This window comes from Rhinoderma darwinii, chromosome 13 (assembly GCF_050947455.1).
Source record: "Rhinoderma darwinii isolate aRhiDar2 chromosome 13, aRhiDar2.hap1, whole genome shotgun sequence".
Classification (NCBI taxonomy): Eukaryota; Metazoa; Chordata; class Amphibia; order Anura; family Rhinodermatidae; genus Rhinoderma; species Rhinoderma darwinii.
In genome coordinates, this window is record NC_134699.1 from 46,002,156 (window position 1) to 46,028,871 (window position 26,716).

The window sequence follows — 26,716 nt, forward strand, 5'->3', positions numbered from 1 at the left end:
TATTGTTAACACTACCTTTTTATGCAAGCATTAACAAATGGTTGTTATGATTCCCCTTGTCAAAGGGCTGTGTCTCTACATACTGATATACTGGTCTCCAACCATCGCTGAGAGTATCACGCTGTGCAGGGACACATCCTCCTGACAACGGGAATGGTAACATGCATTTATTTATCAGTCCTGGATTGCACAAATACTTTTGGTGAAATACAAGGATTTTTTTATAATAAACATGTCAGTAGAGGTGACAGATTCTCTATAAATCCAGTGACTCACAGGTGACTACTTCTCAGATTCTAGTCGTTTTTTTTCCTTTTTTTCTTCCCCATCTGGTCCAGAATTCATGACGACTTCTCTTGGCCATGGCCTATTTCTGCAGAATTTACCACTCAGATGTCTTCAGCTCCTCACTTTTCCAACATTTCCACACCTACAGTGAAGGAAATAAGTATTTGATCCCTTGCTGATTTTGTAAGTTTGCCCACTGTCAAAGACATGAACAGTCTAGAATTTTTAGGCTAGGTTAATTTTACCAGTGAGAGATAGATTATATTTAAAAAAAAAACAGAAAATCACATTGTCAAAATTATATATATTTATTTGCATTGTGCACAGAGAAATAAGTATTTGATCCCTTTGGCAAACAAGACTTAATACTTGGTGGCAAAACCCTTGTTGGCAAGCACAGCAGTCAGACGTTTTTTGTAGTTGATGATGAGGTTTGCACACATGTTAGATGGAATTTTGGCCCACTCCTCTTTGCAGATCATCTGTAAATCATTAAGATTTCGAGGCTGTCGCTTGGCAACTCGGATCTTAAGCTCCCTCCATAAGTTTTAGATGGGATTAAGGTCTGGAGACTGGCTAGGCCACTCCATGACCTTAATGTGCTTCTTTTTGAGCCACTCCTTTGTTGCCTTGGCTGTATGTTTCGGGTCATTGTCGTGCTGGAAGACCCAGCCACGAGCCATTTTTAATGTCCTGGTGGAGGGAAGGAGGTTGTCACTCAGGATTTGACGGTACATGGCTCCATCCATTCTCCCATTGATGCGGTTAAGTAGTCCTGTGCCCTTAGCAGAGAAACACCCCCAAAACATAATGTTTCCACCTCCATTCTTGACAGTGGGGACGGTGTTCTTTGGGTCATAGGCAGCATTTCTCTTCCTCCAAACACGGCGAGTTGAGTTAATGCCAAAGAGCTCAATTTTAGTCTCATCTGACCACAGCACCTTCTCCCAATCACTCTCAGAATCATCCAGATGTTCATTTGCAAACTTCTGATGGGCCTGTACATGTGCCTTCTTGAGCAGGGGGACCTTGCGGGCACTGCAGGATTTTAATCCATTAAGGCGTAATGTGTTACCAATGGTTTTCTTGGTGACTGTGGTCCCAGCTGCCTTGAGATCACTAACAAGTTCCCCCCGTGTAGTTTTCGGCTGAGCTCTCACCTTCCTCAGGATCAAGGATACCCCACGAGGTGAGATTTTGCATGGAGCCCCAGATCGATGTCGATTGACAGTCATTTTGTATGTCTTCCATTTTCTTACTATTGCACCAACAGTTGTCTACTTCTCAGCCAGCGTCTTACTTATGGTTTTGTAGCCCATTCCAGCCTTGTGCAGGTCTATGATCTTGTCCCTGACATCCTTAGAAAGCTCTCTGGTCTTGCCCATGTTGTAGAGGTTAGAGTCAGACTGATTCATTGAGTCTGTGGACAGGAGTCTTTTATACAGATGACCATGTAAGACAGCTGTCTTTAATGCAGGCACCAAGTTGATTTGGAGTGTGTAACTGGTCTGGAGGAGGCTGAACTCTTAATGGTTGGTAGGGGATCAAATACTTATTTCTCTGTGCACAATGCAAATAAATATATATAATTTTGACTATGTGATTTTCTTTTTTTTTTTTTATATAATCTATCTCTCACTGGTAAAATTAACCTAGCCTAAAAATTCTAGACTGTTCATGACTTTGACAGTGGGCAAACGTACAAAATCAGCAAGGGATCAAATACTTATTTCCTTCACTGTATATACAAAGATAAAATTCTCATGGTGTCACAAACTGTGCCCCTAAATATAATAATAATCATACAATGTGCTCCTGAATAAAATAGTACCAAACACTGTGCCCCTTAATATAATATTGTGTCAAACACTGTAAAGTAAAGCACCACACACATAGTGCCCCCAGCACCACACACAGCCCCCTGTAGATAGCGGCACACAGTCCGCTGTAGATAGCGCCACACATAGCCCCCTGTAGATAACGCAACACACAGCCACCTGTAGATAGTGCCACACACAGCCCCTGTAGATAGCGCCACACACACCCCCTATAGATAGTGCCACACAAACCCCCCCCTGTAGATAGTGCCACCCACACCACCTGTGGATAGCATCACACACACATAGATAGCGGCACATACAACCCCTGTAGATAGTATCACACAGAGGCCCCCTGTATAGATAGCGCCACACACACCCCTGTAGAAAGTGGCAAACACCCCCCCCCCTGTAGATAGTGCCACACAGACCCCCTGTAGAGAGTACCACACAGCCCCCTGTAGATATTGCCCCACACACCCCCATGTAGATAGTGCCACAGCCCACTGTAGATAGCATCACACACACACACCCCTGTAGATAGCACTACACACAGCCCCCTGTAGATAGCGCCATGCAGCCCCCCCCTGTAGGAAGCCCCACGCACACCCCCGTAGATAGTGCCACTCACCCCCCTGTACATAGCATTACACCCCCTGTAAATAGTGCCATACCCCCCTATCGATAGGGCCACACACCCTCTTATAGATAGCGCCAAACAGCCCCCCCTGAAGATAGCATCAGCGCCTTGTAGAAAGTGGCACACAGCTCCCATGTAGAAATCACCACACAGCCCTCCTGTAGTTAGTGCCTCACTTACCTGTCCCCGTTCCAGTGCCCTCCTCTTCTCTTATGATGCAAGCCTGGCATCTTCTGACCATCCCGAATCCAGCAAAACGACGCAGTATTCACGCTGACGTCATCGCGCCGCCTTAATAAGAAAAAAGGGCCGAATAGCAGGCAAGGGCGGCTGCGCATAATGGACCTATGGGGATCCGCCCACTGATTGTAGACAGAAACATGCACAATTCATCTACTGAGTAGTTGACATAAATCCTATCTAATTATTAACAAGATATACCAGTTTCCTATTGTATAATACAAAGGTATACAATTTTCTAATATTTGTATATCAATCCTTCACAGTTTTTCAAGATCTCTGCTTACTGTCAATTAATGGAAATCTTCATTATTTAATTTGAGAGGATAAAAATCTACCCCAGTCAGATGATGATCACACAGGTGCATGACTTGTTATAAGACAGAGTTCTGACAGCTGTACTGTAACGAGCTGTGCACCTGTCTGTACGTAACATGGCCAGGACAGTTGCTCATCCCTAGAAGTAAACAATTAAGGTTCCCATTTAATGATAGCAAATAGCAAGTGAAGATCTTGAAATAATTGTTACATAAAGAATATTAGAATGCGGTCTAACATTTCATTCTACAAAAAATAAACTTTATTTGCTGAAACTAAAACATTAATAGCCTATCCCCAGGAATCCCCACCGAAAATTGGAATAAAAGAACCGCAGCACTCTAGAGTGCAGCCAGTTTACCCAGGCACAACGGCTTATCTGTAAGTATCGCTGTGCCTGGTACTGCAGCCCAGCCCCATTCACTTGAGCACTGCAGCGCTCTTCATTCTGATGATCGACGGGGACCCAGGGGTCAGACACCTGTTGTTTAAACATTGATGGCGGCCTATCCTAATGTTTTAGTCCTGTCGGTGTTTTAATCCCAAATGTGGGCAATGTAGTGACTGAGCTACTACCACCAAAAATCCAAATTTTGTTCCCACCCTTATAAAAACCTGGCCGCCCATAACGGACCTATGGGGACCCGCCACTGCTTTCAACCATATTACAGTCTCTGAAGTGTGAATCGATTAAAGATGTCCCGATATGAAGACCTGATGGAGAGATTATTAAAAATGCCTTGATAACTCTCAAATTCTTCCATTTATGTTCCTCATTGTAATGATTTTTATGCAGAATCTAAATTTCAAAGTTTGGACTGTCATCAGACGGACAACTTTTAGATGTCATGAAACCAACAAATGAGTAATGTAGCCACCAAACTGAGCTGCCCTCTCCTGTGCCACGTATGCCGTATATGCTAATGAGGCCCATTATACAAAGTGACTCATTTTATAACTACGTTAAAGCATACCAATATTTACTGTCTTACCTTAAGGTTCTTTTACACAGGCCAATGATCGGGTGAACAAGCGTTTGTACGTTTCACAATAACTTCTGTTTCAGAATAATAACACAGGTGACGGGGGCAGATCTAGCAGATCTGAAATTTCACACGATGGCTTGTGGCAAAGATGGCATCCTATGACAGTGCCACATTTAAAGTATAAAGGCTCTTTTACATGGGTCAATGATCAGACAAACAAACTTTCATACGAACACTCGTTCCCGATGATTACCCTGTGTAAACAGGGCAACGATAAGCCAATGAACGAGCAAACGCTATTTTGTCGGCTGATCGCATCTTTTATGTGGCCAAAAAATGGTTGCTAGTTGGCAGCACATCTTCCTGTGTAAACTCTGCCGACAGGATGCAAATGCATGGGGGGGACGAACGATCGTAGTAATAATTGTTCGTCCCCATACTTAACTATCTTTGCTCCTTGTGAATGGAGCAAACGAGCGCCACTCGGCCAGCTGTATTGTTGAGCGGTGTTCATTTGCTCCATTCACAAGGAGAAACGATCGTTAAGTATGGAGACGAAAGATTGTGTAAAACCACTTTAAAGGGGTTCTCCGGGACTTCTATATTGATGACCAATCCTTAGGATATGACACCAATATCAGATCGGTGGAGGTCCAAGTCCCGGCACGCCTCGCCGATCAGCTGACTGAAGGGGCCGCGGCACACATACAAAATAGCAGTGTAAAACCAGTTCTGAAAAAAAAAAAGGGATAAGAGAAAACGGAACACTCACTGATAGAACAGATCCTGGACCGGTTGTGGGGTACAGCAGGAAAATGGATAGCTTCTTCAACGTATGTGTAGAATTATTGTTTAACTGTTGAACCTTTCTCAGGATTAATAGGGGTAAAACAAAGTTCTATCATTTCTCCCGTCCCTTCCCTTTCTCCCATCCCTTGGTTGAACTTGATGGAGATACGTCTTTTTTCGACTGTACTAACTATGTAACTATGTATGAATCCCCCAAAGTCTGACACTGTTCCTCTCTTTTTCTGGAATCTTAAATAGATTTTTTTTTCCTGCGGTCAACTGAAGGTGATGTCACTGAGAGGAGGCTGTTCATATGATAATGAAGCATACTCATCCCCTTATGTAGTTCTAGTTCTACAACTATAATATATCCATAATTTTGGCCAATAGCTAATTTCTAGTGGTTCCTCTGGGTGTGTGGCTATGAATGTGACATACATATACTATATATATATATGGGCTTTCTTTCTGGACAAGTACTTATGTGGGTCACTCCAAATATCAATTATGATTGGGGTTGCCTGAATAAATCATATTTTTTTTGATCTTGAGTCATATTGTGACAAGTGTGGGTAAAAACCTCCACCCTGAGTGAAGATATATCATTCTAAATGCAGGCCTGAGTGATGAAACCCTTAATCAATTCTTCTGGCACCTTGGTGAGCATAGGGCCAATTAAACATTTGCCTGAGAGTGGACATCGTTTAACCCCTAGGCACACCAGGACGCAACTGTACGCCCTGGCGGGAAGTTATTTCACGCACCAGGACGTACAGTTACTGAGTGGTTCCCGGTGCACTCTGTCGATGACAGTGTGCGCTAAGAACCACGAGGTTAGCTGTCTCCAACAGCTGACATGCCACTCTTGCCGACCAGCGGTCCATCGCCGCTGATTTCGGCAATTAACCCCTCAAATGTGGCGATCGATTAACAGATTCATAAGTTAATAAACAAAATGCTAGGTGGAAAGATAATGTGATCAAAACCCAGGGGTTCAAATGGACAAGAGCCAAATAGCTTAAACGGATATTGCGGTTACAACAATTTACCCCCTATCCGTAGGGTAAGCGGTAACTTACGACAGCTCAGACCCCCACCGTTTACAAGAGCGGGGACCCTGAATTTGCCCGAAACCCTCATTTGAACCTAGTGGCAGGTCGCTCATGTGCATCGGCGCTCCATTCATTCTCTATGGGAGCGCTGGAGATACCAGATTGCAGTGTTCAGCTTTTTCCGGCGCTGCCATAGAGAATGAATGGAGCTTGGGGTCAAACTTGGGGTTCGGGCAACTTTGGGCTCCCTGTTCAGGTAAATGGTGGGACACCCACTGATCAGCAAGTTACCCCTTGCCCTACGGATAGGGGGTAACTTGTTTTAACCGGAATACCCCTTTAACTACTTAGCCAGTCTAACGACTCTTTATGTGTTTCTTGGTGGGTGGTTAAAATGTTTTTGATAGAAATGAAAGGAGTTTTCCGATGTGTCATACAAAACATGTGATCACAGGAGCCAATTACTGTCTGCCGCAGTGGCGTCTCCTCCATATTGACATCTCTGCTGCGGCCTGTTATTGGCTGCCATGATCACATCTTGTATGGCATGTCATCACTGCATTTACTCAAGTAAACAAAGACTGGTGAGGGAGCACAGGACCCTCAGTGTGGGAACTACTAGAGATTATTCTTCTCACTATTCAGCTATCACTGTGCTTTTTCAAAATGCCAGAAACCCCCTATAACATTCTCATTTTAAACACAATTTATTTTCTTTGAAACGCATCTCAACTACCAAAACTATTATTATTTATCTAGACAAAGTGATGAACATGCTTTGAAAATACGTGCGCTTTAGCACTCTATACCCATAGTCCGCAACGTGCGATGACATTGATCAATAGGAATCCCCGTATGTTTAGGGAGGTCCAGTCAGCTATTTAAATAGTACATATACAATACCTGTGCTGTGCTGCAATCTGTCCGGTATCTACTTATTTCTGTGCACCACATGGATCTCATATATATTTCATAACTGACCTGGCAACCCGACCCAAAGATGTGTTCTCAACGTTCTATAATAAGTTTTACAACAACTCGCCCTACTGCCTGAAAAATCTGCTCAATCCATAGCATAACAGATTTATTTTTTTTATTGCATTTGGCCTTGTGTCCCTTTTTTTATTTTTTTGTACTGGAAAAAGATTTGCTGATGTTGGATTTTTCTTTAACTGTTTCCTGACTGCTTTGGCGAATGAATAGAAGTATAGAACTGAGTGTTACATCTGGGCGTAGGAAGTGGTTAGTCTTTGTCAGCAGTAGAGAAACAAGATGAAAATGTTAATTCTTTAACTGCTTTGTGACATTCGCTCAGCTGCAAACTTCAAGCCTACCGGTAGCAAAATAGTTAAATCACATTTCCTCTGATCCATAATCCCTCAGTAATGAACAGAAATGGAATTGCTAATGTATGAAATGTTGTGGAGAATGCCCTGCTGTTTCCCATGGTGGAGAGATATTTTCCATTGAATAGGTAACAATATTCCAGGTAAAGCAAGACCTTCCCTTATAGGTCTATCTTGCAATACAGTTTTTCTACAGTTCTCAATAGACTTAAAGCCAACATGGCGATCAGCTGATCACCATGGGTCTGGCTTCTAAAACCCCCAACAGCTATCGTCGGAATAAGTCGCGGCCAGCCTTATGTTTCCCTTGTAGCGCAACTGCGGGAAAATGTAGTATTACATAGCAGCCATGAATGGTCATCCATTAATATGGATGGCCCGGGTTTTCCAGTGTTGGAGCTGCAGATGCGTAAGGGCTCAGGCTTATAGAGAGGAGTGTAAAGCGGGCCACCACCCTTTATGATGTCTATGTGCCCTAAAAGGGCACATGGATAGGGTTTGCTCTAATGGGACCATCCTTTAAGATATAAATGCATTTATTCCTTTGCTGCATATGTGTGGGAGTTACTAATGACAGATGTTGAACATACTGTCGTATCTGGAACTAGCTCTCAACACAAATGTTGAGCAAATGTTAAGCTCAGCTTGCTAAGGACATATTAAGGACATGCAATTGCTGTTTAACTGCACTAAAATTTACTTTTATAATAATAATAAGTAATCCAAAGTGCATATTAAGTAACGTTGTCCCATAGGGCAAAAAAAGTATTTAAAATAAGGGTTATGACTTAAACTGGGCCCATGGGATCTTTAGTTCACTATTGCTATTGGTCATTTGGCACTAGAGAAGAGTTTGTGGTCACTATCAAACTTTCTTGTAATTAATCAAGGCTTGAGAAAAAACAGATCTGATCTGCTATTACTCGAGACTCCTAAGTAGTTTCAAGCACTGGTCTGCAATGTTATGACATTTTTCATTCATCCTTAGAATTAAATAGTATTGAAGTTGTGAATCAAGAACTAAATTAAGTTTACTTTTCATACTAAAAAACACGCTTAGGTTTAAACAAAAACTCTCCTTTTTAGAGCACAATCATTGTCATGATGATATTTTAACCCTTCTTTTTAGCGACTTCTCAGTTCTCAGCAAATATTGCCTAGGACAGTGGTCTCTACATATGGCTTTCCAGTTGTTGCAAAACTAGAACTCCCAGCATGCCTTAGCAGCTGTAGGCTTCCGGGGCATGCTGGAGAGCAAGACTACTAGCTTAGGACATCAAATATCTCTAGTAAAAGCAGCCTTTGTGTAGACTTCACCAACTGAACAGGAAATAGGGACACTATGAGGCACAGAACCTCCAAAGAGCATTTTGTGGGTATATCAGTTTTACACGGGCAGATATCGCCCATTTTTACCACTTTTAAAACTATGGCCGATCTTGTCGATTGGCACTCGTTGCGCCCTTTAAGCGGAGCAAAAATAGTTTTGTATGAGGACGAACAATCGTTACTACGATCGCTTGTCCCCGTGCCTTTGCATCATATCGGCAGCACATCTCCCTGTTTATACAGGGAGGTGTGCTGCCAACTAGCGATAATTTTTTTAGCTGCATAAAAGATGCGATCAGCCAATGAACGAGTTTCCCCGTTCATCCGCTGATCGTTGCCCTGTGTACACAGGGCAATGAACGGAACGAGCGTTCATATGTAACATTATAACTATGACCCACCTAATTGTTTTTTCTTTTTTTGTGTGTTTAACCCAGTTAGAGCTATGCAAATAGAAATGATCATTTCATTATGATTCCATCTGAAAATTGTTTCAAATATGGCAAATAGTCCTTTTGTATCTATGTGACTTAAAATTCAATGTCTGCTCATGACCAACTGTGGACACTTTTATTCATAGTATGCTAATTTAATTTATGAGAGTTTAATAAAAACTTTCAAAAATATATCCAAGAGCACAACTTTCAAAATATTCTTTTATAGACTGTCATTCTATGTTGGGTATTCATAAGCTCGGAGTTACATCCTAGAACCTGTTATATAGACCACTAACCCAGCTGGGAAGGATTATTACATTAAAAATATACTTTTAGAAGTACATAGTATATGAGCCAAAGTGGATGGTGTTATGAATAAATGGATGGGGGTGAGTTATTAATCTGAAAGCTAGGTTAATGGTGAAGTTGGCCTGAATCTTGCCTATGTATTCAGCAGCATGATGCCTCTGTTCCTAATTATGAGTCAGTCCCTATGTTTGTATATTACCACATGTTGTTTATTAATGGAAATTTCATAGAAATTGAATCTTTATTTTGTATTATTCTTAGCACTGAAGAGGTCTTTTGAGGTCGAGGAGGTCGACCAATCTTCGAACCCCTCTGTCCAACCACGCAGAACCCCAAACCTGCTGAGAGGTGCTGCTGCGCAGAAATTCCAGGACCCAAGCACTAGAAATGAACCACATTTGAGACATGCAGATATTGGTGGTCAGAGGTCCCCTAAATCATCACTAAGACGTATTGAGTTGCCTGGATCTCGGCACCAAGAACCTATGTCAAGACGAACAGAAATTTCTATTGACATCTCATCCAAGCAGGTCGAAAATTCTGCCCCAGCGATGTCAAGGTTTGGTTTGAAGAGGGCTGAACTGTCTGGGCATAAACCACCAGAACCTTCACCAAGAAGAGCGGAGATCTCACTGGGAAAGCCTCATGATATCCGTGGAGAGTCCCCAAGTTCTAAAATTCCTGAATTAAACCAAAGAAAAGTAGAAGAAACCAATGCCAAAAGAATTGAGATCCAGGTGCCTAAATCTCCAGAAGTTCCCCCAATCAAACAGGTTGAAAACTCCATTCCAACGTCCACTGTGCTTCACCATCAACAAGAACCCAAACTACAACCAGTCCAGATAGAGGTTCAGCAGAGAACTCCTGAGGGTAAGTGATGTTTCATTCAGTCTTTCAAAGGTTTTAGATAATCTTGATTACAACATTATTGTTGCTATTATTAATTTTACTGGTGTCGAATGTTTTTAAGCATAAAGGATAAATTTGGCTCATTGGACAGACAAAATGCACACTTACTTTGTGTGTCCCACAATGTTGCTCATTGATGATAGGCATTAAGATACAATACAGGACATGCGAAGGAAGCATCTGAAGGTGGGGCAGGACCCAGTAGAATACCAGAGGAAGGAGTTTCTTATATAAGCTCCTGTGGTCACTATTCAGGAACTAGTTGTTGACATAAGTTGCCTGCAAGCTCATTGGTACCTTTGCTCCGCAGTACAAGCAGCATGCTAATTTTCCATAGAGGTTCCATGATTTTGCTTGACCTATCAATGATACTATATGACATTAAAGCAAGGCTATCATACACCATCATGTTGTAGCCACATTGCACCTCACCTGTGGATGTGATACAATGCTTTGGTTTAGGGGTGGACACAGACAGCAGAGGGTCCCCCTTGCTTGATTAATTCAACATAAAACACCCTTTATGTCCTCTAACAATCCACCTGTCTCTTACATAAAAGGCGAAAGGAAGTGGGCCCCCTTAGTAGGTCCCAGTGCCATTGCAGAGGTTGCACATATGGTATGCCCACCTGTGCTTTGGCTGTTGAAGAATGTCGAGGTACTGTGATAAATTGAACAACTTCTACTTTATTGTATTGCTGCCCTTAACCCCTTAGTGACCAGCCTGTTTTAGGCCCTAATGACCACGCTATTTTTTATTTTTTTCGTTTTTCTATAGTCGCATTTAAAGAGCTATAACTTTTTTATTTTTCCGTCGACATAGCTGTATGAGGACTTGTTTCTTGCGGGATTAGTTGTACTTTTTAATAGCACCATTTTAGGGTACATATCATTTTTTTATTAACTTTTATTAACTTTTTGGGGGGATTATAAAAAAAACCTGAAATTCCACCATTGTTCTATGCGTTTTAAATTGACGCCGTTCACTGTGCGGTGTAAATAACATGTTACCTTTATTCTATGGGTCGGTACGATTACGGCGATACCACATATGTAGAGGTTTTTTATGTTTTACGACTTTTGCACAATAAAAACACTTTTGAACTAAAATTATTTGTTTTTGCATCATCGCTTTGCAAGAGCCGTAATTTTTTTATTTTTCCATCAATGTAGTGATTTTTTGGGCTTGTTTTTTGCGGTACAAGACGTAGTATAGATTGGTACTATTTTGGGGTGCATGGGACTTATTGATTCATTTTTATTATGACTTTTTTGGGGGCAATGGGAAAAAATTTCAATTTTGCCATGGTTTTTTGCTTTTTTTGTAAGGTGTTCACATTACGGTTTAATTTACATATTAACTTTATTAATGGAGTCATTACGGTCGCGGCGATACCACATATGTGTACTTTTATTTATTTTTCACACTTTTACCAAATAAAACCACTTTTTATGGAAAAAAATGGTTTTATTTATTTACTGTCATTTTTATTAATAATCTTTATTTCACATTAATTACTTATTTTTATAGTCCTACTAGGGGACTTTACTATGCGCTCTTCAGATCCCTGCTATAATGCTTTGGTATACCTCGTATACCAGAGCATTATTGCCTGTCAGTGTAAATCTGACAGGCAATTTATGAGGAGAGACATAGGTAGACTCTTCTTTAGTCTCTTGTGCGAAGCTTAGAATTACATTTTAAAAAATAAAAAAAGATAGACTGCAATGTTTTGAAAGGTCAAGTTAATAGTCTGCCGAATGAAAAGCTTTTTGCTCTCATTTTTTCTTTTGTATAGCAAAGTATGAGCATTTGTCAGATGTTTTTACATTTAATAGCTCTTTACACATATTGCATCATATGATTAATGAATAACCTTCAAAGAATGCCCTGCGTCCAGACTTCCAAAATGGTCTCATTGTTCAGTTGACATATCACATGACTGTTACTAGTTTTCAGTAATATATAGAGCTCATTTTAGCCCCATGACCTCAAAAAGATGGGTCACTGGTAGACAAAGTGTATTTTAATGTTTTTGGAGACCCCAAACAAGAGTTTTCTAAGAAAAATTATCATAAATATGGGGCCTTCAAAATGTAAATCCTAATTTATAGTCCGATACACAGTGTAATCCTTTATTCCTTTTTGAAATGTCATATGGTACCTTTACACTATTCGATGCATACGTATTGACAAATTTTAATCGTCGCTTACAATCATCTAATTTTCTATTGGAATTGCGATCCTGGATCTTCAGGCGATTGCCATCCCGGATCTTCGGGCGATGAAACCATCCTTCTAGACTTTGGTGTTTCTGTAGCATATGACTATAACAGGGTTGCCAACCTCCACTCCAGAAATCACGGACAGACCAAAATTTTTACGGACTGCAGAATTTGGTTTCTCGCTTTTTGGGCATCCTCCCCACCTATACACCATCCTCTAAAGAAACTCGTAATCCACAGTGCCCCAGATGGTAATAATGATTCCTCAGTGCTCGACACAGTAAAAGTGTCCCATCAGTAACCCTGCCCCCTGTAGATAGCGCTACACACAGCTCCGCTTGTAGATAGTGCCACACAGCCCCCCCTTGTAGATAGCACTACACAGCCCCCGCCCTTGTAGATAGCGCCACACAGCCCCCCCTTGTAGATAGCGCCACACAGCCCCCCCTTGTAGATAGCACCACACAGCTCCCCCTTGTAGATAGTGCCACACAGCCCCCCTTGTAAATAGCGACACACTGCCCCCCCTTGTAAATAGCGCCACACGGCCCCCCCTTGTAAATAGCTCCACACAGCCCCACCTTGTAGATTGTGCCACACAGCCCCCCTTGTAAATAGTACCATACAGCCCCACTTGTAGGTAGTGCCACACAGCCCCACTTGTAGGTAGCGCCACACAGCCCCCTTTTGTAGGTAGCGCCACACAGCCCCCTTATAAAAAGCAGCACACAGCCCCCTTATAAAAAGCAGCACACAGCCCCCTTGTAAATAGCGCCACACAGCCCCCTTGTAAATAGCGCAACACTGCCCCCCCTTGTAAATAGCGCCACACTCCCTCCCCCTTGTAATTAGCACCACATAGACCCCTTGTAAATAGTGCCACACTGCAAACAGAGCGGAGAGCGGTAGTGGAAGCCCCGTATGTTGCTGACGTGAGGTCAGGTTACAGGTCAGGTGACTGGATTGGTCGACTCCCAGCACTCACTTGGCAGTGGCCTACATATTTTCAGATTCCGCAGTGGGCAAGCCGAATCTGAAAATATGTCCAGCCGCGGCCTACTCTTCCTTTGCGCTGCGCGTGTACATTTTGACTCATGCACAGTGCAAAGTTCCCGGAGAATAAGGAAAAATCCTGGACGGTGCTTTTTTCTGCCGGACGCTACAGAAAGCAGAAAAAGAAAAAAAACATTTTTGCGGACTGCCCTTAAATTTACGGAAGGTTGGCAACCCTGGACTACAATAACAATTTAATCTTAATGTCAAGAAATCACCACATGTACACTCACATCATTCGATCCACTCAAGAATAGTCACACGAGCAAGATATCGCCACATCGTATGCATTATTAAAGCAAGTGAAGGCACACTTAGGTGCACCCAAAAAGTAAAATACACACACACAGTAAGGAAAAGTTAGTTGAAGTATATTGACTTTGAATGCAAAATGAGCTAGGTCTAAGGGACTAAGGGGAGACATCTGACCTAGTGAGTCATGAAACATACCCAGTGATCTGGGAATTCTTCTGTTCTGGGAGGAGACTGGAAACTTTGGCTGTATTCTCCAATCTAAACCCTTTCCTGGCCAATTTTGCATCTTGTCACATTATCTTTTTGTATCATTTGGCAGATGTTAGGAGGGGAAACATTAATGAGTTATCGCAACTTTTATTAAGATTGTTTTAAGTTACTTGTTTGAAATCAGCAGGAGGAATATTATATATTGGAAAAGTGATTAGGCCCATTTCCCTCTCTACAAACATGGCTAAACTTAGGAGGGGGTTCCTACTACCCGGAATCCCTTCTCCGAGTAGTTTGGTATAAAACATTGAGTGAAATATATAATATTAATATGTTTTAACCACTAAACAATCCTGGACCTCCAAGGACATTAACCCCTTTGGCTATATACGTTCCAACTGCCGATGCCCCGTGTAGTTGTCACGTATATAAATGTTGGCAGCCTGGAACGGGGTGTAATGTGTGCAGTGCTACTTCAGTGTAAGCAGCGGTGCACTTTTATGTCTGCCGGGGCTCTGAGATGGCTAGAATACACGCGCCGCACACAACCCCCCTGTAGATAGCGCCACACACAACCCCTTTGTAGATAGCGCCACACACACATGCCCATTGTAGATAGCGCAAACCCACCTGTAGATCGTGCCACACAACCACCCTGTAGATCGCGCAAACCCGCCTGTAGATAGTCACCTAAGCTCCCTCTAGGAGTGATCTGGCTGGGGATTCCACTAATAGAGGGATCACTTGACGTCCCTGTCCATATATGGACAGTGACATCAGGGGCTCCCTCTAGGAGCCGAGTGCTCGGCTTAGATGCAGCTTAGGTGGCACTATCTACAGGGTTGCTGGTGCGATCTACAAGGCGAGGATGGGGCTATCTACAGGGTCGATGGTGCTGTCTGCAGTGGGTGGCACTATTTGCAGCGGGGTGGCACTATCTGCAGCGGGTGGCACTATATACAGGGGGTATGGTGCCCTCTAAGGGGAGGTGTGGCACTTTCTACATGGGCACTGTGGCACTATATGGGCACTACCTACCCACACAGGCACTGTGTATGGCACTATGCGGGCACTGTGGCACTATCTACAGTGGGCACTGTTACACTTTCTACAGGGGCATTGCGGCACTATCTACATGGGCACTGTGGTATTTTCAGGGGGTTGGTATAAAAAAAGGCCTCGTAAAAAGATATGCATGTCACTTCTTGAGCCGTTTTTAAGACGTTTTTCATTGGGTCAATAGAAAAACAGCTCCAAAAACTGCCGTAAAAAAAACGTTAGCGTGTGAACATACCCCTACAGGTCTGTGCTGGGACAACACTATAAGTAATGTTCAGTTTTATACCATAACTCAATTTTATCTTTGATGATAAAAGAAATTTTTGGCAAAAATAGTATATTCCACCAACTGGTGAACATCAGACTAATTATTTAGCTTTCTGTTTTGACTCGGAGACATATTTTTGCTACCTGTGTCATCCATATATGTTTTGCCAAAAATGGGAACAGATCTCATTAAAGGTGAATGATTTCCTACTTTACCCAAATGCCATCGTAGCTGTTGTGTTACTCACAAGCGGTTAAGTCCTGATTCCCCCAGCCTGGCCAGCTGTCTAAAACATGGTACTCACTGGCAGCAGAAGGACTCGTCCCAATCAAGCCATTAGTAAGAGCCAGTGAGACAGGAAAGATATAATCTCTGGCGTCTCGTGGGGGACTGCAGATCCTGCAGACGTTTGTTTAGGATTTGGGGGATGAACCTTAAGCTCAGGACGAAGCCTGGCAGCTGTTTGGATGGCAATGATGAAGAGGTGTAGCTGGGATTTAACAGGGGGCGGGACAGCTGCTTTGGATAGGGCTAATTAAATGCCAACAGCTGCCCACATGTGGATTTATATACAGCATTAAATATTATTAAACTGTGAAATATCCAGTGCACAATTCATCATTTTTCACTGCTCTCAGAATTACATCTTGGCCCAAAATAACATTTTTGGAAGTTTCTTCATGGGCACTTATTCATTTATCTGTAGTGGAAAAAAAAATCTCTATGATCAGGGTCTTTGTATAGCATAGAACCAAAACTCTAGAATTCAAAATCAAGATGTATTCGTCAATTCTTCAAAGTCTGAAGTGACAGTGAAAAGCAGGAGCAGATGTGTATAATGGAGTAACTTTGTAAACCGCCACTGCCACCATCAGTACAGGAATAAATCTTCTCTCAATACGAAATGTCAGGGCAAGTAGTGCAAACATTTTATACCTCACCAATTAAAAGCATGAAAAAGATGAAGCATGGGCAGATTATAGGTAGGGCAAAAGGGGCAGAGTCTTACAGCACCAAGGAACCTCAACCATTCAGTTCCCTCCAATTCTTCCAGAACACCACCAGTAGCAAGGTAGCATACCTCCAACAATATTAATGTTTCAGTATGCTATCCGCAAAAATAAACTAATAGGACACTGGAAAAAAAACAACAATCGTGTGCATGAGCCCTAACTGCCATGAGAGGGGGAGAAGCAGGTACAAAATACTTCTAGCACTCTAGCGCTAACATATTCTATATCCCTGTACACTGGTTATAATCACTCACATCAATGTCTGGCGATCACAATATGATTTCTCTATATCACAAACATAGGGTCAATTTGATAGGAAACAGCTGAGTTAACCTATCAGTATAGATGAAATTGCAGCATGCTGTTTCCCAAGTCGCAGTCATTCTGTTGTGGTGTATTCACAATTACACCTGAATGTCGCCTATGTAATCCAAACTGGGGTAATATGAGATGCAAAGTGAATATCAAAAATATAATTGCAGATGATGACCAGACCCCAATGAATCCAGAACATGGCGGCAGTACATTCCTATAGAAGCATGCATTCCCCCGTACAAAAATATACTCCATCGGATGCTGTGTATCCAACTTTGTTCCCATCCAGAAGCAATGTGCATTGTATTGCAGATCAAGCAAAATGCACACAGTCGTGTGCATGAGGCCTTATAGGTATCTGATAGGGCAGAGAAATATGGGCATATACATGTGTAATTAGTTCCATAGAATAACATCGACTCCATACACAAAACCTATTCTACGTGCACCCAATACAGATCCTCAGTACGCAAGATTAAATGAGGCGTAACAGACTCTACTTTACATCTGTTTGTGTCCCATAGATATGAATAGGATCTATAATCCGGTTCAACATTATAACATTTTTAACATAGCAGAGGCGTAGCTAGGTTCTCCTGCACCCGTGGCAAAGATTCAGATTGGCGCCATCCACGAACTTCTTTCTCGACATCTCCTTCGCCCTCGCCATGTTTGCTTTCTCTACCAATCAATGAGGTGTCATTTTTTTTTCAATTTTTTTTAATGTAACTCAAGCATAAAACCATTTGTACATTTTACAAGCGATATAGTTCTATAACAATAAATTAAAAGAAAATAAATTAAAGAGGCCACACACAGCCCCATGTAGATAGCACCACACAAAGCCCCCTTGTAGATAGTGCCACACAGCCCCCTGTTGCAGATAACGCCACATAGTCCCCCTCTTGCCGATAATGCCACACAGCCCGCCACTTGCAGATAGCGCCACAACCATCCCCCTTATAGATAGTGCCACACACAACCCCCCCTTGTAAATAGTGCCATACACAGCCCTCCTTGTAGATAGTGCCACACACAGCCCTTCCTTGTAGATGGTGCCACACAGCCCCCTTGAAGATGGTGCCACACAGCCCCCATTGTAGATGGTGCCACATAGCTTCCCATTGTAGATAGGGCAACACAGCCCCCCCCTTGTACATGGTGCCACGCAGCCCACTTGCCGATGGTACCACACAGCCCCCCTTGCAGATGATTCCACACTGCCCCCCCCTTTGTAGATTGTGCCACAGAGCCCCCCCTTCTAGATTATGCCCCACAGTCCCCCTTGTAGATGGTACCACAACCCCCATGTGGATGGTGCCACACAGCGTCCCCTGTAAATTTTGCCACACAGCCCCCCTTGTAGATGGTGCAACACAGCCCCCCCTTGTAGATGGTGCCACCCCCCCCATGTAGATGGTGCCACACAGCTCCCCCCCCCCTTGTAGAAACAAATAAAACAATTACTTACCTAGCCCCATTCCCTGCTCCACCGCGAGGCGGGACCCTTGTGTAGGCCGGCATGATCCAGTGATATCATCACGCTGGCCTGCGCTGGGACTCAGTCCCAGCGTCTTATAGGCTGCAGGTCTAACATGGCCTGTATCCTAGTGATGGCGGAGCAGGGAGTTGCTCCACCATACTATTCAAATGTATCTGCGTCCTAAGGACGCAGATACAAATAAATGTGGCAGTCGCTAGCCCCTGGTGCTAGCGATGCCACTAGGCATGAGGGGGCCCGTGCCGCCCAGCCCATAAATGTAATGTGCCCGGCAGCGTGGGCCCTGTAGCAGCAGGGGGCCCTGAGAGGATGGGACCACCGCAGAGCAGCCGTATCAAAACAGCTGATGCCTGCTGATAGGCGCCCTGTATGCCGGACTGCTGCAAAAGCGATTAGATGTAGTATTAAGCGGCAACTGTACCAGCAGCGCTCCCCCCCCCCCTTCCTTACATCCTATTTGCGCCCAGGACACATGCCCCACGTACCCCCCCCCCCCCCCTCTAGCAACGCCTAGTGTGAACTTAGTAACAAAACAGTTTCCCTACAAAGTTGTCTGTATGTGAGACCAGTTCATTTTATAAAAGATAAAAAGCTGTCACAAAACTTCTCAATGACTCATTCCCCACAACAATCTTTGGAAGCCGGATGTCAGATTTATGTTACAGATTTAAATAATTAACCCATTATGCAGAGGAGTTGGTAATTGCTACTACTTTGTGCAGAAATTAGTTTACAACAAGCATAAATCCCACTAACCAATAGGGTTGTCACGATACCAGAATTTGGACTTCGATACCGATACTTTGTGTAGTATTGCGATTTTCGATACCAAAACGATACTTTGCCAACAGTAATAATAATTAAAAAAAAGTTCTTCCATTATCTGATGTGAGGCGCGTGGTATGATGAATATTGAATGTGCCTCATATTAATAGTAATTAACCCCATCATGTTCCTCAGTCATAATGGACAACAATTGGGTTAGGCCTTATTCACACGGACCTGTCCGTATTGTGCACGCAAAAAATGCTGCGTTTTGTGCGCGCAAAAGATCCGTGTGGCATCAGCATATGGTGCGCGGCTGCCTGATTTTCGCACAGCCGCCATCATTATGACACTCTGGTTTTATGTTTACAAACAGAAAAGCACGTGGTGCTTTTCTGTTTTCATTCATTTATTATACTACTGTAGCGCGCATCACGCACGGCACCCGGAAGTGCTTCCGTGTGCCGTGCGTGATTTGCACGCACCCATTGACTTCAATGGGTGCGTGCTGCGCGAAACACGTCCAAATATAGGACATGTCGTGAGTTTTACGCAGCGCACATACGCTGCATGAAAATCACTGACCGTCTGAACGGCCCCATTCATTAACATAGGTCCGTGTGACGCGCGTAGCACGGACGTATAACACGAACGTGTGAATAAGGCCTTAATGTGTGAGGTACATGATGGGGTTAATTACAATTAATGTGCGGCACATGGAGGTTACACCTCGTGCCTTACATTAATAAGTGAAAGAAGTTTTTATTTAATTTTTTTATAGCATACACATCATAATTGATGCAAAAAAAATGTTGTGCATGTTATTACGGCCGCGCCAATACCGAATATGTGTATATTTTATGTATTGAGACTTATTTTAATGTTTATTGTAAAAAATGGGTATGTGTATTTTTTTTATTTAACATTACTTTAGGATTTTACTATTTTATTTGGGCATATATTTATATGCCAGTACATTAACCTGTGTACTAATAGTACATAGGCAGTTGTTAGGACATACCCAAGTATACCCTAACAACAGGAAATATGGTAAGACAGCCCTGGGGTCCTTGAATGGACCCTGGGCTACCTGCCCACATATGGTATGTCCCTCAATTGTGTCACAGGGATTCCCTGTGACGTGATCCAAGAGGCATCTCCCTTTGCATTTTCCCCTTCAATGCTGCGGTCAGCTTTGATTGCAGCATTCAGGGGAATAGCGGCAGAGATGAGAGGTTTGTCAGATCTCCGCTGTTAGAGCGGGACTGCGGCTATGTAATACAGCCATTGCCCCGGTCCTGACAACAAGTGTGCGCGTGGTCAGAATGAGGTGATGCAGCCGGCGCTACACTAATGAGCGCAGGCACTGAACACAGAACATGGGGGTATTTTGCAGTGCGCCAGCCATGTTCTGTCTTCAGTGCCGCTCATCAGTGCAGCGCTGGTCGCATCACATCATGCTGACCACCTGCACTTGTCAGGACTCGTATCACACAGCCGCAGCCCCGCTCTCATACATTCATGTGTAACAATGCTAAGCTGTGCGGTCGCACAGCTTCGTATCGAAATACATGAAATAACGGTATCGAACCATTTGAGTGTGCACGGTATCGAAACAGTATCGAAGTTTCGATGCATCATGCATCCCTACTAACCAATGAAAACAGGATCATCAAAAGATTCAGCATAGTACTGAAACACATACTACAATTTAAGCATTAGGCGTCTACTAGACAATCCCTTGATGTCTGCCATCAGGTGAAATATGGATTGGATAGCTTAGAATTTGAATGTCCCATCCAAAGGGCCTACAATGCATTCGGAAAGTTTTCAGACCCTTTAAATTTTTTCACATTTTGTTATGTTGAGATTTGTGCTAAAATAAAAAATTGACGTTTTTCCCCATCATTCTGCACGCAATACCCCATAATGACAAAGTGAAAACAGAATGTTAGTTTCTTTACTAATTTATTGAAAAAGAAAAACTAAAATATTGCATTGACATAAGTATTCAGACCCTTTACTAAGTACTTAGTTGAAGCACCTTTGACAGTGATAACAGCCTCCAGTCTTCTTGGGTATGAGGCCACAAGGTTTGGTAACAGCCTCCAGTCTTCTTGGGTATGATGCTAAAAGGTTTGCACACCTGGATTTGGGGATTTTCTGCCATTCTTCTCTGCAGATCCTCTCAAGCTCTGTCAGGTTGGATTGGGACCGTTGGTGAACAGCCATTTTCAGGTCTCTCCAGAGGTGTTCGATTGGGTTCAAGTCAGGGCATTGGCTGGGCCACTCAAGGACATTCACAGAGTTGTCCCTAAGACACTCCTGTGTTGTCTTGGCTGTGTGCTTAGGGTCATTGTCTTGTTGGAAGGTGAACTTTCGGCCCAGTCTGAGATCCAGAGCAGGATCAGGTTTTTATTAAGAATATCTCTGTACTTTGCTCCATTCATCTTTCCCTCAACGCTGACCAGTGTCCCTGTCCCAGCTACTGAAAAACACCCCCACAGCATGCCAACAACATGCATGCATAGAGATGGTATTGGGCAGGTGATAAGCAGTGCCTGGTTTCCTCCAGACATGACACTTAGAATTGAGGCCAAAAAGTTCAATCTTGGTTTCATCAGACCACACAATCTTGTTTCTCAGGCTGGGTTCACACGACCTATTTTCAGGCGTAAACGAGGCGTATTATGCCTCGTTTTACGCCTGAAAATAGGGCTACAATACGTCGGCCAACATCTGCCCATTCATTTGAATGGGTTTGCCGACGTACTGTGCAGACGACCAGTAATTTACGCGTCGTCGTTTGACAGCTGTCAAACGACGACGCGTAAATTGACTGCCTCGGCAAAGAAGTGCAGGGCACTTCTTTGCAACGTAATTTGAGCCATTCTTCATTGAACTCAATGAAGAGCAGCTCAAGATTTACGAGCGTCACAGACGCCTCGTATATTACGAGGAGGGGCATTTACGTGTGAAACGAGGCAGCTGTTTTCTCTTGAAAACAGTCTGTCTTTTCACATGTAAATGCCTGCTATCGTGTGCACATACCCTCACAGTCCGAGAGAACTTTAGGGTATGTGCACACGATAGCAGGCATTTACGTGTGAAAAGACAGACTGTTTTCAAGAGAAAACAGCTGCCTCGTTTCACATGTAAATGCTCCTCCTCGTATTATGCGAGGCGTCTGTGACGCTCGTAAATCTTGAGCTGCTCTTCATTGAGTTCAATGAAGAATGGCTCAAATTACGTTGCAAAGAAGTGCCCTGCACTTCTTTGCTGAGGCAGTCAATTTACGCGTCGTCATTTGACAGCTGTCAAACGACAACGCGTAAATTACAGGTCGTCTGCACAGTACGTCGGCAAACCCATTCAAATGAATGGGCAGATGTTTGCCGACGTATTGTAGACCTATTTTCAGACGTAAAACGAGGCATAATACGCATCGTTTACGTCTGAAAATAGGTCGTGTGAACCCAGCCTTAGGTGCTTTTTTGCCAACTCCAGACGGGCTTTTATGTGTATTTTCTGAGGGGAGGCTTTTTTCTGGTCACTGCCATAAAGCCCAGATTGGTGGATTGCTGCAGTGATGGTTGATTTTCTGGAAGTTTCTCCCATCTGCACAGAGGAGCTCAGCCAGAGTGACCATTGGTCACCTCTCTTACCAAGGCCCTTCTCCCCCGATTACTTAGTTTGGTGGGGCGGCCAGTTTTAGGAAGCGTCCTGGTTGTTCCAAACTTCTTCCATTTATTCATTATGGAGGCCACTATGTTCTTGGGAACTTTCAGTGCAACAGAATTATTTTTGTACCCTTTTCCAGATCTGTGCCTCCACACAATCCTGTCTCTGAGCTCTACAGACATTTATTTCCTCCTAATGGCTTGGTTTTTGCTCTGATATACATTGTCAGCTGAGAGACCTTATATAGGCACGGGTGTGTTTTTCCAAATCATGTCCAATCAAATAAATTTACCACAGGTGGACTCCAATCAAGGTGTCAAAACATTTCAAAGATGATGTAGAGAAATGGGAGACCCCCAGAGCTAAATTTCAAGTGTCATAGCAAAGGGTCTGAATACTTATGCAAAGTTTGAGTTTTTGATTTTTAATAAATTTTCAAAAGTCATTCTATGAAAAGTTTGCTTTTCCAGTAAGTTTTGTTAGTTATGCTTTATACAGAACTTGTATCTATATTATTTTACATGAAATCCAGCATGCAACGCTATCTCAGAAAATAACCTATTTTTCTGGGTAGTCCTAACAAAATCTTAGTCTGTCCATATACGGCCCATCAATTGTGTGAGGATTGGTCTTCAGAGAAGAAGGAGATAACCCTTTTTTATCATAGAAAATCTCTGTATGATGAATCGTTGAGTGTTTTTTTCTAAAATAAAAGTGATGATATTAACTGCACATTCTCCTCAGCTAAGAGCGTCTCTTAGCAAGCTTCAAGAATAGGCAAATGTCTTATCAATCACACACTGGTTTATGCCCAAATCCAGGCCTGTTGCAACAATGGTCAAAAAGTGACTAGAGCTTATTCACTGCAGCACATTTCCTACCAATTACTAGAACTATATCTACTGATTGTGAATGTGCAGGTTTAGTTCTCTTTTACACATGATATCTGGGAAGATATAGAGCAGGGGGTATAAAGAATTGAGCTCTTAGTGTGGAACTTGCCCCCTCCGAGAAGACGTGATCCCTTCCTTTAGCCAGGAGAATTCTATATACAACCTACAAACTGTTTATATTCCACGGACCTGGCCAAGTTAGGATAAGATGATGAAGGAGGGAGGGAGATCCCATGCTACAACGAAACAGAAGTCCCTCACATATTTATCTTCAGTTTCTGGTAAATCTTCTATTAAATAATTTTACGGTTGTTGCCAGCTTCTCTTCCTCTGGCATTTACCTTTTTCTTTATTAACCAGTTTTTATCTCTATCATTCACACCCGTGCCCATTATTGATTCCTTTTCCGTGGTCTCTTTTCTGGCAGGAGTCTTGTTTTCTACTGATCACATTTGTTCCAAGTGTGTGCGAGGGTTGCACAGAGAAGTGTAACCCGGGGGAATTCTGGCACTATTTCTGCAGTTTAGAGCAGAGGACGCTCTTGGGGAGGAGGGTATGTTGGAAAACATTGCTCACTAAGTATCCAAAAAGTCATGCTGTTTCTTTCTTCTATTCATCTAATTTCTGTGCCAGGAGCTCATAGAAATCCTGTAGAAATCCTCAAAGAAATCCTTTAGAAATCCTCATAGAAATCCTGTAGAAATCCTCATAGAAATCCTCATAGGAATCCTGTTGCAATCCTCATAGAAATCCATACAGTATGTTAAAAAAACAAATAAAAAAACAAACAAACATTCAGTAGAGATAAACACAATTGTTAACTTTTTCTTTTTGCATCAAGGCACACAGAACATAGAGTAAATATTAGCCAGACACTTCTGCTTGATCTTTGCATGTTCCTCACATGAGTTCTTGGCAGTCTTTTTTTATATAACAGTCCAAAAACACAGTGGCAGGCCATAAGAGGTCACATTAAAATAAACTTAACATGTACATTTATTCCGATTAAATGGTAACCATTATTCTATTTGCACCACTACACTGGCAAATATACTTGCCGATACATCTATATCTAGGACATTCCAGTTTTGACAATAAATAAATAAAAAAAAAATATTAAATTAAACAACCCAGTATTACCTCCCTGCTATTCAGTCACCCCGGAAAAGGGCTAATGCTGTGTTTTGACAAATTCTTACAATCATTGTCATAATAGCTGTGGTCTCTGTAAGGGCTTGTTCACACGAAACGGAATTGCTGCGTATTTTACGTCCGGAATTGCGGACAGAATATACGCAGCGGAATACAGTAGCAGCAAAGTGGGTGAGATTTAACAAATGTCATCCACACGCTGCGTAAAAGTTCAGTCCAGAAATTCACCTGCAGTGCGTAATTTCATTCTGCAGCATGTCAATTATTGCTACGGAAAGTGGACTGATTTCCTGCGTTTTCCTGATGTACTGCGGAATTTGCTGCGGAAACGCTGCAGAATTTCTTACAGGGGGGCGGAAATAACATCACAGGATGAAGAAATATCACCATTACACAGCCCTCGAAAAAATAAAAACGCTGAAAAAACCTGCATTGTTTTCTGCGGTAAAAAACGCATGAAATGGTGCAGATTTTCCATAGCGGAGTGTCCGCTAGTTGATGTGTAAATGCTGCAGAAATTTCCTGAGGGAAATCCGTTACGTGTGGACAAGTCCTTACCATCCAGGACTGACAAACTGAGAAAAAAAAAAAACTACAGGATTAAAACAGATACAAACTGATGTTGTTGATGATGATGATGATAACAACAAAGACACAAATGATACATAAGAAAACCTAAAAAAGAAACATGAATACTAATTTAGTGTGAATGAACTTTCTCTAAATAAAACATAAGCTCTTTGCCCTGGTCTGTTACTTTGTACATTACATAATCTCTGGATAGCGCCCCCTGGTGTTTAACACTGGTTTAGATGCAGGAATACTAAAGATACACTAATACTGTACCATCACATTGCCTTGTGAACAATCATCTCTTGAACTACACAAAGCCAAATTCCACAATGTGAAATATTAACTGAATTTGAAATGTAATAAATATATACATAAATATTAAATGATATGTTGCACTACTGAGGTAAAAGAGGAAATTACAATACGTATGTATTTTGTTCAATCCTGACTGATGACTGTTTGTATATACGTTTCTTCATTAATTTCAAGTAGCCATATTTTTCAAAAGAAATGTCTTTCATGGTTCTGGATCTGTATGCCATACAGTAACTATGTACTACAAATAAATATTAAGCTGGTATATTGTGATTGCGGTCCCCAAACTAAGCTCTTGATGCAATGTCTCTGGAGGTATACAGCACCTACAGGTATATATATGTACGCAGAGTGTCCACAGATAGCGTGTGAATTAGAGAACTCCTATGAATACGCAGTGTGAGACTAAGGTTTCATGATCCCACCAGAGGAAATGATTCTGAGAGCCCACCATCCGTCTATACAGAACATCAGCTCGTCCACTTTTAGATCCATTATAAACTTTATCATCATTGTACATGCAGGATCAATAAGTTCCGATAGGTTATTTGGGAATCAACTCATAAGAAATAGACCCTAGTGGCAAGTGATTGGCTCCAAAGTCAGCTCCAAATGTTGTTTTTTTTTCTGCTGGGCATTTTGGCCCATTATTGTGTCAGACACTAAGGGTCCATGTACACCGGCCAATTTGGGCCGTAAAAAAGAGCGGCGTTCATCTGAGCTATGATCAGTAATGAATTTCCATCATGTCGGCAGCACATCTCCCTCTTTACAAAGTTTACACAGGGAGAAGTGCTGTCGACAAAGATAATATTTTCTGCTGCATAAACTATATGATCAGCGGACGAACAAGCGTTTGCTCGTTGATCGGCTGATCGTTGCCCTGTTTATGTATATGTATATGAACGCTCGTTTGCCCGATCGTTGGCCTGTGTAAAAGGGCCTTAAAGGGAATGTGTCGCTAGAATTTTTTTTTT

The 26,716-nt window shown here is 42.5% G+C and overlaps 1 protein-coding gene across 3 annotated transcripts in view; it reads left to right on the forward strand.

Annotated features, from left to right (window-relative positions):
* Positions 1 to 26,716, forward strand: part of SEPTIN9 (septin 9) — a 251,192-nt gene that overhangs the window by 134,864 nt on the left and 89,612 nt on the right. For all 3 annotated transcript variants that reach the window (XM_075846600.1, XM_075846602.1, XM_075846601.1), the window contains one exon: positions 9,813 to 10,421. In XM_075846600.1, the coding sequence (XP_075702715.1) occupies positions 9,813 to 10,421 (609 nt within the window). The remainder of the gene's footprint in view (positions 1 to 9,812; positions 10,422 to 26,716) is intronic.